Source organism: Limulus polyphemus, unplaced genomic scaffold (genome assembly GCF_000517525.1).
Source record: "Limulus polyphemus unplaced genomic scaffold, Limulus_polyphemus-2.1.2 Scaffold146, whole genome shotgun sequence".
NCBI lineage: Eukaryota > Metazoa > Arthropoda > Merostomata > Xiphosura > Limulidae > Limulus > Limulus polyphemus.
In genome coordinates this window covers 637,434-652,913 of record NW_013665756.1, presented here as the reverse complement: position 1 = coordinate 652,913, position 15,480 = coordinate 637,434, and the positions used below count along the sequence as shown (strand labels likewise).

Sequence of the window (15,480 nt, the reverse complement as noted above, 5' to 3'; positions counted from 1 at the left end):
TTGAGGATCCAGAAACCTCCCCATTGAATAAACTCTGTCTGGATGGGAAAGATGATCTGTGATAAGGTTGAAAGCACCCGGAACAGGAGATGCAAGTAGACGAATACCATGTGTGTGGGCCCAAAAAATGAAATCCAACATTTGACAACAAAGGGAATGAGAACAGGTGCCTCCCTGGAGACTAATATACAGCAACACCGTAGAATTGTCTGGCAAGATGAAGAAAATAATCCAAAGCCCAATGGACAGCAAGAAACTCCAGGATATTGATATGTTAAAACCATTCGGTCACAGACCATAGACCTAAAGCGACTTGCTGTATGATCCATGCCACCCAGCCATGAAGCAAAGCATCTGTGAAAATATGTAAATTTGGGTGAGTGAGAGGAAGCAGAATCCTTGCCGTAGTGTGACCCCTGTCCAACCACCAATGCAGGTAATTTACAAGGAAAGGAGTAATAGGAATATCCAAGAGATCCAGTGCAAAGTTTCAATGATCATGAAGAGTCCATTGAAGAAATCTCATATGAGCATGACCCATGAGGGGCCGCCATAGAAGACCATGTTCCAAAAAGACAGTGGACCTCTTGAGCAGTAATAAAGAAAGCACTAAGGGCATTGAGGACTGCCAGTTCCATTGAATGGAGTCAAAGAGGAGAAGGTTGCACCTGACTGAGATGAGTGTTGAACAAAACATCCAAATGGATAAGATATTGGGTAGGAACAAGGAAGGACTTCTCCAACTTGATCAACCAACCAACCTGAGCTGCCCCCCAAAAAAGTGTGCTGGCCAGAGACACCAGTTCAGAATGAGCCAACAGAAGCCAGTTGTCCAGGTAATTGTGGAAGTGTAACCCTAGAGCATGCATAAGTTGGGCAAATGCCTTGACCACAAGACAAAAGACATATGGTGCCCTTGAAAGCCGGAAAAGGAGAGCATGAAATAGATAAACCACCCCGTGATGAACAAACTGAAGGTAGCGTCTCAATGGTCGAGATATAGGAATATAGAGATAAGCATTCGAGACATTAACCTTGGTCATTCATAAACAAGGAAATAAAGCCCACCGTAGGGTGAGAAAAGACTCCATGGTAAAAATGAGGTAGCACCAAGAAGCAATAGAGGCATGACAGATTGATCACAGGCCGCCAGTCTCCAGTTTTATTGGGGACCACAAACAGTCTGGAATAAAACCCTGGAGAAGGATGAACCATAGGTTTGATGGCATTCAGAAAGATATCCTGTACTGCCTTGGACAGATGCTGATATGTGGTAGGATCCTGAGGCAACAGAAAGGAAATGGGAATCTGAAACAATGGAGAAGAGGAGAGGAAGTTGATGGCAAGTTCCTCAGATAAAAACTGAAGGTCCGATAGGTCCATGATAAAGTCTCACGACAGATAAAAAAACTTGGATAAACGAGTCCCCACTGGCCCAGAATCAACAGGGTATTCACCGATACTGTTGGTGGCATAACACTCGCCTTTGAATAAAATGATGAGAAGAAGATCCATTACTGGAAGGAACAGGTAAAGGATGGGAATCAGAAATATGAGATAGTCAAAGCTCTGTGAGAAAAATGATCAACCAACAGCTGTTAGGAGTTTAAAGATATTTAGGATAAACAAATGTAGTTTCATGTTATAATCTGAAGCCATTCCAGAAAGATCAAAAAGGTAAGTTAGATTTATTTAATTTTTTTTGGTGGTTATGAAGACAGTCAAATTGACCATCCTTGTATAGAGTTAGGGTAGAGAAAATGACTGATAAAATATAAAGTTTTACTCAAAAAACAAAAAAAAACAATAGAAATTTATTTACAAGATTTTAAAGGTGAAGAAAAGTACTTTTAATCTTAATGTGGAAATCACTTAGCAATCAGAAAAGTAAAAAAGGGACTATATATATATTCACGGACAAAACTTTAACCCATTCCAGATGGGTCACAGGTCATGTCACCGGATTTGTTGATTCGCATTCAAAATTTTATTGAACTACTAATTTCTTGAATTAATGTCAATAAGTTTGGTATCAACCTGTAGATTATAATTCAAATTTTAGTATTATACATGATTCAATTTTTTAATTTAAAAGTAAATATTAAAAAAACACAGTTAAACATGGATTTTTGTGATATGTTGAATGCAGCACTGGTTTAAATTAGATGTTTGTGATGTCTATGGTTTTCTACAAATTAGGAACTCAAATTACCGATATTGGCAAGCTAGGATATAAAATATGAACCTCATATCTTTTCTGTTTGCGAAATATCACTCATACTGAATCAAACACAGTTGCCTCGCTCACCTCCTTCCATTTTTTGAAACAATCTCTTACATACAGTTACTTCAATATATGACATGTAAATAACCAATCGGAAACTCAGAATGTCCCCCTAGTGGCTTTCTTAGCCATTTTAAAGTGTTTGGATACCATCTCGTTCTTTAGAACCAAGATTTCAAGGAGGTAGGTTGTGTCTTTAGTCTGCTCGAAATTTCATATTTTTTTAGACCAAAATACATCTTAGTTACTATGCTTGACAAATTATAGAAGAATTCTATGGTATCAATATAGTGATTTATGATTTTCTTGGTTATTCAACTGTATATATAAAATCTAAAAAAAATGATTTCATTTCATATCCTCCACGTGCAAAATTGTAAACGGCTTAGCAACCTACATCAAGCAGCAACTGAGTACAAAGGTCGTAACTAGAAGAGATAATTGTTTGCTTTGCTTCTTTATCTATTGTTCTATATTTTAAGAAAAAATAAGTTTAAGAACTTATTTCTAAATAACAATAATCTATATGCATATATAATATATATAATAATTGAAATGCGACTGTATTTTACAAAATACTAGTCTACTAAAACACAGCCAAGACAGGTCACTTTGTAAAGATTAAAGGTCAGTTTTATATTATTGGTTATTAACATGAGAGCATGTGTGCCGCATCATTGTAACTTCTGTGTTGTTAGCCAGGCACAGCTGAAAGGTCAATATAATAAAAATAATAAGTATATATAAATGTATAATGTTATGAGACTTAAGCTTTAGTGTGTTATAATTTGTTGTCATTCTAGAACAAAAGATGCATAACTTTTTATGGTGGTTACAAGATCAGTCAAATCTAACAAACCATAGAGAGATTCGTTACTGAAAATAACAGATGAAATATAAAGATTTTCTTTAGAAAAGTTTGATAATTATCTGGGCATAAAGATTTCTATTGTGAAATTTCACAATTTTCTGATGCATAAAAGTATTTTTAATCTTAAAATGAAAAGTACTTTGCATGTTGGATAGGCAACATGCAAAAAGAAAAAAAGGCATGAGAAAAACATTGCTTAACAAACCTTAAGACTTAATAAAAAATTTTATATTTTGTGTTTGATAGCATTGTAATGTTTACTGATAATCTGACAAATTTTTTTAACATACGCTTACTAATTTAAAAGTTATAGCATGAAAACTGTAACAAGCACAAAATGGTTATGAGGTCAGTCCCAAGGACCTAGCCCATGCTGAAAGAGTTAATAAAAGTACTTCATTATAAAATCTGATTTTTTGTGCACAAAAGACTTGTAATATTTAATAAAAGTCTGCCAAATTTTGTGAAGATACACCCATTGTATTAAAAGTTATAGCATAGAAACTATAACAAGTATAAAGTGGTTACAAGTTTGGTCAATTTGTAGTGAGAGAGTTAATTCTGGTGGCCTTCTCAACATTTAGTTGTTAATTTGTAGATAAAGTTTGACTTTTACATATAATTTATTGGACATCATACACTTTAGAATATATAATAATGAAGTACGACTTATGTGACTGAATTTTGGAAACAACAGACGATATTTTATCTACAAGAATGTTTCAATTCAAGACAGTGGGAATAATTTGAGTTCCTTACCTCTAGGTTTACATGCTGTGACTTGTCTTATCATTAAACGTTACCTATGTACTACCACATGCTCATAAATTTCTCTTCCTCATCATTGTAGTTTTAAAATGTCACAAAGTGATTTGTCTTATAATTACACACTATCTAAATAACAATACCTGCCAATGGCCTTAGCTCATCATTATAGTTTAAAAACGTTATCAAGCGACTTATTTTATCATTATATTATCTATATAGCACCACACACCCATTACTTTCTTTTCCTCATCACAACATTTTAAAAAGTATTACCAAAAGGCTTATCCTTACATACTATACCACTACCTACACAATTTTTTTCCTCATCATTATAGTTTAAAAACATTACAGAATGACTTATAATTACACACTATCTACAACCACTACATACCTATGACTTTCTTTTCCTCATCATAGTAGCTTAAATATGTTACCAAGTGGCATATCTTATCTTTACACACTATCTATATACTACTATGTACCCGTGACTTTCTTTTCCTCATCATTGTAGTTTGAAGATGTCAGAAGATGACCAAAAATGAGGGATGGAACAAACATCTTTTCCACTTTGTGTTCAACAACAGGTATTCCTTTTCCATTATTCCAGATGCTAATCTTGTTAGCCTGCCTTCAATTTGAGAAAAAAAAAAGATAAAGAGGTACATGAGTTGAAACATAATTTAAAACAAATGTATTCTTAGCATAATGCAATATTATGTACAAACAATTAACTGCACAAAAACAACAGAAATTACATTCTTGCATGTTCTATTAGACATATTCTACAAATATTACTTTCCAACTCAATAAATAATACAAGTTAACTAGCTTGTAATACAAAATAGCAGAAAAGACAGATTAAATTTTTCATTTAAACTGGTCACTTGTTAACTTAGCCCTATTACTAAAGCAGGCCATCGTTAAAGCAAGATTACTTAGAGCAACTTTCTTAGGTTTTCTAACAAACGGAGCAGAAAAATCAACAGAACATAAGTTTTTCTTGCACAAAGCTCTCTTAAACTAATGACACTGTAGTTAACCATTCAAAAGTTATTTTATTTTTACATTTTCATTGCAATAGATACCTGTCACATATTATGAAAAAAATATTACATATATGATTTCCAGTTCTTGAAATAGCATACACATTGTACACAGATAACTTAACATATATATAAAATGTTAATAACTGACACTTCAATTGCAGTGACAGCATCAGTTTTTGTAGTTATACTTAAATGTGTCTACTACCACTCAACATTTTTGTGTAACAGATGTTCTTCTAATGTTAAGATTGTACATTGCATTTAATGTAAAATACCCAAAACATTGCTCAAGTTTTAAATACATTTTTTAAAAGGCTAGCAAGTGTACATTTATAGATCGTGGTACGAAAGTAAAAGAAAACAACTTCCATTTTCAGCAAATTTAAAAGGAACTTACGGATCTATATCAATTTTAATGCAGTCCATGTTTTTGTCTCTCTGTTTATTGTCAGCAGCATTCACTGAAAAGCAAAATTTATCTTCTATAGACTAGGTATTATATATAATCCAAGATTCACATAATCAGTCATTGACCACAACACCCTACAAAAATAGGTATTACATATAACCCAAGACATACCTACAGAATCATTAAACTAGGTATTATATGTAAATTTGAACGCTTTAGTTAATTTTGTGTTTATTACTAGCACAGTCTAATTTTACATTAAAACTACTCCAGAGTTGTGTTTGAAGAGTAATATCCTACTTTTATTATTATTGAAATAAAACTACTACTCCAATACACACAATAGTTACTGATTGTTAAAAAATAATAAATATTGATGTCTTCCATATGTTTCATCACAGTGACCCTGTTACTAATGGCAAGTTATTACTGTTTTAAACTAATATTACTTTACAGAGATTTATATACTGTTTACATACTTTAAAAAATTCCACACACTTAAATTTTTAAATATGCATAAATCTAGTTTACTTGTTCCAATTACTTGAATTGGTACAATTCTAAAAAAATGTGATTTCTCTATTTCATAATAACTTCATAAATTTCTAAACCAAATATATACATACTTAAAAGTTGTTCATAAAATAATATTATTTATTATATTATCAAATAATAATACTATTCAAAATATGTATTTTTTAATTGCATTTAATTTGACATTTCTAGTTACAGCACTGTCATCTTTAAAAAATTTACTACAACAAATAACTTTATCTTTGTACACATATGTCATATTATGCAAGTCCAAATTTTAAATTAAATTTTCCAGATATAATACACACGATTTCATACACAGACGTAAAAAAAAAGGATAAACCAAAACTCCATATCTACTAATACTTACCCAAGATTTCATCAAAAATCTTATATAAGCCTGGCACAAATGTGATTTCTTTATTCACCATCCCTGATACTTCATCATCATACACCCACATGGACTAGAAACAAGACGATGATATAATTACTTTTATGTTAGTTTCATAGATGATTGTTTTCTTATTATATAAACATATAAGCACTTTACTTACACAACTATATTTTTAGTCACTACTTTATTTGTTTCAAGAAAACAACAGTTTTACAAAAGTGCAATTGAAGTACATCTGCTCCTCACTTTTGGAATGCAAAAAAATGTCCCAGGCATTTTTTCAGTGCTGGGTGTGTGTCAATCTGATGCACCAGTTACACGGTTTATTTTGTTTTGCAAAAAAAAATATACAGGATGAGAAAGTTTCAAACTTAAAATTAACTTTTTTTACAGATTATTGAGCTTCTGCAAGTAAAACATCTTATTTTTATATGATATCTGTGTGCACTTACAGTTTTGAAATATCTTGTATTCCTGTCTTAACAACTAAAAATAAAAGAGGCAAGGCTAGGCTTAAACCAGCCGACGAAAACCCCAGATATCATGCAACATCTGAACTTTTACAACCAAAATTAATTTCTGAGTGACAGTTTCTCCAAAACATGTAAATTATTTTCTAAAATTGTAATGGCACAATTATTTTTAGGAAATTTGGGGAAAATAAAAAAACGCGGATAATCAAGGCACTTGTGTAACCCCCATTTCCTGGTACAAAAAGCAGTGAAGTTAGGTTAGGCACACCTGGCTCCTAGATATGAAAATATTTGTTGATGCCTGTCTTACACAAATTTGAAAAAGTAAATCCATGTTAATACAAGTAAAGAACAAAAAAGAACTTGCCTATTCTTCTACAGAATGGTATCTGGATACACACAAACACACATGCCATATACATAATGAGTATCAGGAAACATCTCCAAAACTCAAAACTATAGTGGAAAATTTGTGAAAAAACAAGGATCACTATTTTATGGCACAATGGAACACCAAAGGAGGGATATCTTGGACGTCTGAAATGGAAAACCAAACACACACACACTGTCTCTAAACAAGCCAGGGACCAGAGTCAAAATAAATTAGATATGAAAGAAGACTCTTCATCTTCAAAGAAACAAAACCTTGTCTGTCAAAAACCAAGTATAAGAAAAAATTGGCTTTTGACTCTAGGGAGCTAGAAAGTAATGAGAGATGAATAGATTAGTTGAAATAAGGAGATATTATGAACATGTCAAATCCAGCTTAAATGAGCAGGTATGAGAAGTCATGCAAGTGGCCCCCTTAAAACCCAAAGAATAACTGAATGAATCCAGGCAGCAAAAGTCACAAGACCACTGTTACCAAAACATAATATTTCAGCTGCTAACCTTTAGCTTTTATCATATAGAATGTATACTACACGAAAAAGCAAAGTTACATCCTGAAATGCCTTTGTAGCAGATCAATTTTTAACTTGGAACAGTTACCCGTGTGATTAAACAAGGAAAGTTCATAAGTTTGATTGCAAGATGCTATAAGATAGTTCATAACTGAAACTTAATCGATGTATTTAGAAGTCACGTGTTTAATGAAAGTGCTTGAGACTGAAAAAATATCCAAATGCATGTAAAAGTGTAAACTAGATGTACTTCTGCAGGGCCCCAAAAGTGTTCTATTTCAAGAGTAATAAATATTTTTATTTCTTGCATTTGAAGTTCATATGTCATGCTGTGTTGTAGCCTAGAGTGAATAATTCTTCTGTGATTCATGGCATGCGCATGTTTTACTAACATCAGGGCAGTACAAATTGCAATGTTAAGCATCCCTTATGTAACCTCATTTTATTGTCTACAGGCAATACACTACTGTATAATGTGTGAGTGGTTAAAACAGGTGACCCCTTTTGGGGAAATTATTTATCATCATGAGACCAGTTATAAAAGAAAAAAAAACTTTCTGAAGTCTTCTAACTTGAAATCAAGCATGATAAGATGGATATTGAAAATTTAAAGAGCTTGAAGACTGAGAATGATGTAGGAAGCTTACTTGCATCTTGATCTATCAAAAAATAGGGTTTGCACGAGTCATTCCTGGGCAAGCAAGGCAGGGTATTCTGTATAATGCACTGCTGTCAACTTTAGCACAATATAATCCAAAAATGAGTTGATAATGGGCCAACAAGAAATAAACAGTGTGAAGTATAAAAGAAAAACAAGGCTGGCATGAGACATTCTCTAAGGAGAACAGATTTTTTTATTTGTGCTGATTAGCTGAATGACCAATTACTGATTAATTAGTCATACCACCAGGGATGATTCTTGATTAATCTGCACCAATTATTAAATAATTTAATAGTAACCTCATATCCATTTCAGTACTCAGATCTGGTTTAGTATCTGCTAATACCACTAATTTTGATGAATAAAGGCTAATATTATTACACCTCCACAAATGATAGAGGGAAACATCCTTTTTCAAACTAGGATGATCACCAGTCATTGGTGTCTGTTATTTTAGATATTTATGGGATATCCCCTCTGAAAGATGTGTCATGAATAGAGAAAGTACAATACAATGCTTAACTGTCCACAAGAGACAAATAATTTATGGTACATGATATTATTCACGGATGCCATTCAAAACAAAAATAAATTGATAAATTCATTACTTTGAGAAGTAGCCTCAATTTAAAATCCCATAAGCACTATTAAAATCCAAAAGAAATGAAGAAATGATGATAGTACTAGTGAAATTCATTCATGAAATACAAATTAGATGAACTTTAGAGGCACAAAATTAACTGTGATGTACACAACTGCCTTGTTTTGTTCTTAACCTAAAGTTTGTGGTTTAAATTTTTTTTTAAATGAAATAGCACTTTTGTAGTAAGACCTTACAAACTAGCTAATACTGGATGTTACCTACAAGATTAGACTGACAAGGATTGCAGGGATAAAGCTACAGTCAAGAGAAAATTTAAATGTAACATTTCCATTACAAGTATATTTCCACAACAATGTTTGTGGGTCACAAATAAATATGAAAAGATATAAGATAGTTAAATGAAACTTTTCTTAAGCACTTTCTTAATACTAACATAAAATACCCATGCTTTGCACTGGGGTTGAAAGGCCCCTTATGGATCACAGGGGCTCCAATGCACCAATCATGCTCCATCAATTACTCCTATAGCTACCCCAAGCTACCAAACTAAAAACACTAGGACACTTGCCTATGGCACCTGAGTACATGTGTCAACTTTAGTCCCATTGGCTTGTGAGTCGAGGTATGAATACAGTTTCAAACATTGTACCCTTGAGATCCCAAGGAGGGCCAGGAACACAAAATATGATGCCAGATTTCGATTCAGTAGCCCTCAAAATCTACTCTTAGACCCCCATTGTTTAGGTGACCTTATGAGGACATTTAGCCCTTATGGTAGGGGGCTATGCCCTATAGATAAGAACAACTCTGAGCTATCCTGAGTCCACCTACCAAGTTTGATCCTGCTAGTTCCAGAACTGTGAGAGGAGTTATTTGGATTTACATAAATACAAAGCTACAAGCTGAATTAATACATAAAAGAAGAATCCCATTGTACTACATGTCAAATTACCACACTTTAGATATGTCAAGAAAAGAAACACCATCACTCAACAGCAAGAGAGGATGATGTTTCAGAATTGCCTTTGCTAGTTATTGATTTGAATAGGTCCTAGAATCAACTTTAGCCATTTTGCCATTTCCATAATCTTCTGACAGCAAACTAACTTGATGAAAAGATGACTTTTGGAGAGGGTACGTTGTTATATGTGGCTGATTTGTGTTTGAAAGGAAAGACAAATAATGCAGATTAAAACATAATACTTGTGTAACATGGCCATAGGTGTATGGTGGTCAATAACTTTGCATCGTAACTGGTAAGTGGCAAGAAAGTCCACACTCCATTAGAACAAAAATGGGGGTGAAAGTGCATTGGGGAGCTTGGAGGAGCACATCATCATAAGACACTACAACAGGTGACTATGAACACCCTATTTTTAAAAACAGGCCAGCAATAGATTTTAAACCAGGCATGGAGGATGGGCAGGGATCTCCTGCCTGCTTTACTCATGATAGTCCTTAAGTGGGTACAGTCTGAATTGGGTCTTGTTTAAGAAAATGAGCACCATGAGGATACCTCTAGCAATCTTGTGGAATACCCTATCTCATTGGTGAGCTCTATATCAGGCCTTGATGGCCCTACACTGTGCAGCTTTTGGATAAGTATACCCTGACAGGCAACAGTGAGTGGGATTCTATAAGGCATGATAGGGCCTTGTAAAAAGAAGATAAAAAGAAAAGAGAACTTACCCAGTCAAAGACAGTAAGAGGTGTGAAGAATAGTGAACAGAGGAAGCTATAGCCCAATGAAGAAAAAACAGTTGAATGATGGAGATAGTGTGTGGTAAAGATGTGTGAGGTTGTCCACATGCCAGCCTGAACAATCTCCAACATACAATGGATGTGTGCAGCCAAGGTGCTGAATTTGAAGGAAGAGGACACCTGGAAGCACTGATGTGCATCTTCAAACAAACTTTGACAAAGCCATCCAATAAGGTTAATTGGAGAAATATTGTGAGTGAAGAAGAATTCCAAGGAATGAAGAGATTGGATCGGGAACCACAAAAGAGAGAAGTGGTGGTTAAGTAGCAACTGACCACATGGAAAAGACAAAAGAGGTAGTCATGATCTGAGGGAGAATAATGATGAGAAATAGAAATGGCAGATGTAGGTGTACATGCACTGTCACCCTCATGTGTTACTGACATTCTAGGGAAAAAAGAGCAACCAGAATAGAGAAGAGCATAGGAGTGAGAAAAAACTGCATGAAGAATCAATGGCAAACATGTCAGAACATTGCCAACCACAGGTGAAAAAGAGAAAAAAAAAAGGTTTTTAGGGAGAGATTGCATAAAGAACTGGAAGCCAAAGGTTCAAAGAGAAAGGGGAGGGAAAAGGCATGGAGAACAACATTCAGGTCCCAGAAAAGCAAGAAGGATGGAGAGAACAAAGGAAGGGAAAGGAGTGGAAGAACATAGTGAGGACCAGGGAGGGAAAAACAGATAGTAATATGAAAACCAAAAAGTAGTAGAGAAACTGCCCAGTAAGCAGCAATGGTGGATTCCAATAATCCCTGGTTTAAAAACTACATGAAGAATTCAGAGAGATGGGGCACATAAGAATGAAAAAAGAAAAAGAATGACACAGTGGCCACTATAAAGGAGGACAGATGAACATAATAGGAAAGGAAGAGGCTCCATGAGAAGAGATTCCAGAATATCGTGTAAGAGATCAGACAAACCCTACATGTGAATCAAGAGCAATGATATGGCCAGATGGAAGAGAGAGGTACATAGCTAAAGAAGAGAACAGGAGAGTGGAATAAGAGGGTGACATTAGAAGGCTCAACAAAGGAAACCATGACTGAGCTGGCCAGCAGAGCATCATCTGAAGGACCCAAACTGGAGTATCCCAAATGAGGGAGAGAACAAGAGAAAGGAGACAAATAGGGGATACGCATAAAGGAAGGGATTGGTAAATGTGGTAAAGATATCAATGTGCAAGGTGCCTAGACAAGAGCAAAGCCATTAAAAAACACTAGGATTGAGGAACCACCCTGTGGAAAATATCTTGTTAGGTCTTAACAGTTGATCTGTGATAAGATTCAAGGCACCCAAAACATGAAAGGCCAAAGGGTGGACTTTTAGAGAATGGGTCTAGAAGAGGAGGTCAATGGTTGTAATACAGAGAATATAAGAGAGTGTACCCATGGCATTTGATATAGAATACTACAGTGGAGCTGTAGGAATGGATCATTACCAAATTACTTCATTCATCTATAAGGAAATGATCCACAGCCTGACAAACCACTAAAACTTCCAAATGATGAGTCAATTCCTCTAGGTTTGTTCCCTTGACCCAAAGTCTCAAAGAGTCAAGACAAGTATTCTACCCTATAAGGAAAGTATTGGTAAAAAACAATGAAGATCCAGATATTAGAAAGGAAGAGGAATACCCTTCACAGTATTGATCCTGTCGAACCACCAAGTGAAATTATTGTACAGGTAAGATGGAGAAGGAAATAAGGGGTTTCATGGAAGCCAAAGTCCTCAAAAGAGAGAAAACATTCTGCACAGGAAGTCAAGGAGAGGGCAGAGTTGTGGAAACCAAACTCTCCATGGCCTACAAATGAAGCAGAGAAGGCTAAGCCATGCTCAGATGGGAATTGAAGAACACCACCAAGTAAACCAGGTACTAAGTGAGTGTGACATACAAATTCTCTAGCATAACTAGCTAGCCTAGATAAGCCACCTCCCGAAGGATAAAAGTATAGTCAGAGGAGCCCTGTTGGGAAGGAGTTAAAAGAAGCCAGTTGTCCATGACTGAAGGTAAATGTCTGGATGCTGTGCAAATGGGAATGTGGAGATAAGAATTGGAGACATCAACTATAGTCATCCAAAGCTCTGGAGAAAAAGAGTACGGGAGGGTTAGAAAACTCACAATGGAAGCTGAGAAAGATCAAGAAACTGGTGGAAATGTGACAGAATTATAATGGGATGTCAAACCCTGGTGTACAGGAGAACACAAACAGAGAAGAATAAATCCCTGGGAAGGGTGAGAAACATATTTCATAGCATCCTAGGTCAAAAGGTCTGATACCACCTTGAAGAAACACCAGTGGGAGACAGGATACCTTGGAGAAGGGAAAGGAATGGGAACAGGAGACAAGGGAAGAGGAGAGGAAAAAAGGGAAAAGCTAAAGGCTCTAGCCATAAAATGAATCCATAGATCTATAAATTGAGCCAAATGAGCCCCCACTGTTCTTGAGCCTGGAGGATCCACCAACAAAACTGCTAGTACAGAAACCTATGGATAGTGGAATAACAGATGGAAGAACAGAGAGCACAAAGGAGTCAAAAAGATAGGAGAAAGCAACTAAAAGAGACAAAGCTTGGGAAAGATGAGACACAGTCAGGGAAAAATGTTCGCATGCAGACACAATCCAAGACTACAAAGAATCGAGTATTTCCAAATACCGAGTGGCAGAGGAAAGGAGCCAAACAAAGGTCTCTGAGATAAGTAAGAGGTAAAAGTACTTGAGCAACAAGTGTCCCTCTCCAACAAATCACAGAAACAGATTAGCCAACTGAAAAGGAACATGAACAAGGAAGATCATCCCAACACAGAAAAAAGGAGGAAGAGTGTTTGCCAAAAAAACTCCTCAGGGGAATAGTGTATTGCTTCCAAATGGATATGGATGGAAGAGAGATATCATAAAATGTTAATATGGGTAAGGCAAAGTGAGAAAACTGAGCTTGAGATAGACTAACAGAACACAATAGATCAGAACTCTAAGCCTGAGAATGACAGTGGATAACATACTTGAGAAGAAATTCCATAGAAGGATGTAAGATGTTGAGGAAGAATCACACTACACATTGGTGGGTCAATACCGGATAAAAGAAAACGATGGGTTAAAAAACTGTGGCCAATGTGTAGCCTTGCCAAGACAACTTCCTCCTTCCGGTCCTTATGGAAGCAAGATGGCCAAAGACCAACAGAAGGTTTGATCTGGAAAAGCTTGTTATGACGTTGTTCACCCCAAGTCGACTGCCAACTAGCAGAAAGCCGCACCTTGAAGACAGGACCGTAGTCCATGTATGGGACAGGTACGGCTGTGACGGCACCAGAGCAGACAGACTTAGCTGCAGTGTCAGCGAGCTCATTCCCATGAATACCGACGTGGCCAGGTATCCTGAAAAACTGGATGGAAGCAGAAGATAGAGAAAATTGGGCCAGTCAGTGTTGAATATTGACGAGAATAGGGTGAGAACTAACTTTAAGCGATTCCAGGGACAGTAGAGAGCTAAGAGAATCAGTGTAAATAGTACAATTACTGTACTGCATAGCTTCTACATGATCCAGGGCAAGAGAAATAGCATACAACTCAGCAGTGAACACAGAAACTGTAGAGGGGATCCTGTGAGCAACTACCGAGCCACAGCACACCATGGCAGAACCTACAGAGTCACCCAATTTCGAACCATCCATGTAAATAGGAAGAGAAGAATGACTCGAAAGATGTTCAGCGAAAAGAAGACGGTACTTCCAATCAGGAGTATCCGCCTTCCTCAGATGACTCAAGGAAAAGTCACAGGAAGGGATGGTAATAAGCCATGGTGGAATGGGCTGATCACTGGGGACAGCAATGTCATCCAATGCTAGACCCAATTCAGCCAAAAGCGCACGGATACAAAGGCCAAATGGAGGAATAGCAGACGTCTGTTATGAAAGAGCATTGCCCACCGAGGAAGAAAGACACAATCCCAGGTGGGATGCCATGGTAAGGATCAAAGCTTAGTAGCATACTGTAAAGAAAGTTGCAAATGACAGAGGTGAAGAGAAGGTTCATGGGACTCAGTGTACAAACTCTGTACTGGAGAAGTGCAAAAAGCACCGGTGCAGAGCCAAAGCCCCAGATGGTGAATGGGGTCCAGCATCTTTAGGGTCTAGGTCCTGGCAGAACCATGGACCAAAGACCCATAGTCCATTTTGGATCAAATCAGGGCACAATAGATCCTGAGCATAGAACATCGATCCGCTCCCCAAGAGCTGTAAGAGAGGACACGGAGGATGTTCAGAGCCCTTGCACATTTGACACATAGCTGTTTAATGTGTTGAATGAAGCTAAGCTTATGGTCAAAAATAAGCTCCAAGAACTTTGCCTCAGGGACCACACAAATAATTATATCGCCAAGACGGAGCTCGGGATCGGGGTGGAGAACCCGTTGGTGGCAAAAATGCATGCAAATGGTTTTGGAAAAAGAAAATGTAAAACCGTTTGCAGTGGTCCATGTCAACAACCGACAGAGGGCAGTCTGAAGCTGCTACTCAATAAACCTCATATTCGACGACTGACACGAGATGTGGAAGTCGTCGACATACAGCCCATTTGCAACAGTCGGAGGAATATTATTAGTGATGGCATTAATTTTAACACTAAAAAGTGTGACACTCAAGACACAGCACTGAGGGACTCCAAGTTTCTGTGAGTTGAACCCACACAGACTTGGAATTGCCTGTTCAGTAAAAAGTTTTGAATAAAAATGGGTAAATGGCCATGCAACCCATAGGAGTGGAAGTCCTGCCAAATTC

The 15,480-nt window shown here is 36.4% G+C and overlaps 1 protein-coding gene across 5 annotated transcripts in view; it reads right to left on the bottom strand.

Annotated features, from left to right (window-relative positions):
• Window positions 1-15,480, bottom strand: part of LOC106475421 (DNA topoisomerase 2-alpha-like) — a 114,630-nt gene that overhangs the window by 84,267 nt on the left and 14,883 nt on the right. For all 5 annotated transcript variants that reach the window (XR_002609299.1, XM_013936108.2, XM_022380624.1 and 2 more), the window contains exons 3-5: window positions 6,283-6,376; window positions 5,367-5,430; window positions 4,406-4,551 (exon numbers count right to left, since the gene is read on the bottom strand). Coding sequence is in view for 4 of the 5 variants with exons in the window: in XM_013936108.2 (XP_013791562.1) it covers window positions 4,406-4,551; window positions 5,367-5,430; window positions 6,283-6,376 (304 nt within the window). In the remaining variant the exon portion in view is untranslated. The remainder of the gene's footprint in view (window positions 1-4,405; window positions 4,552-5,366; window positions 5,431-6,282; window positions 6,377-15,480) is intronic.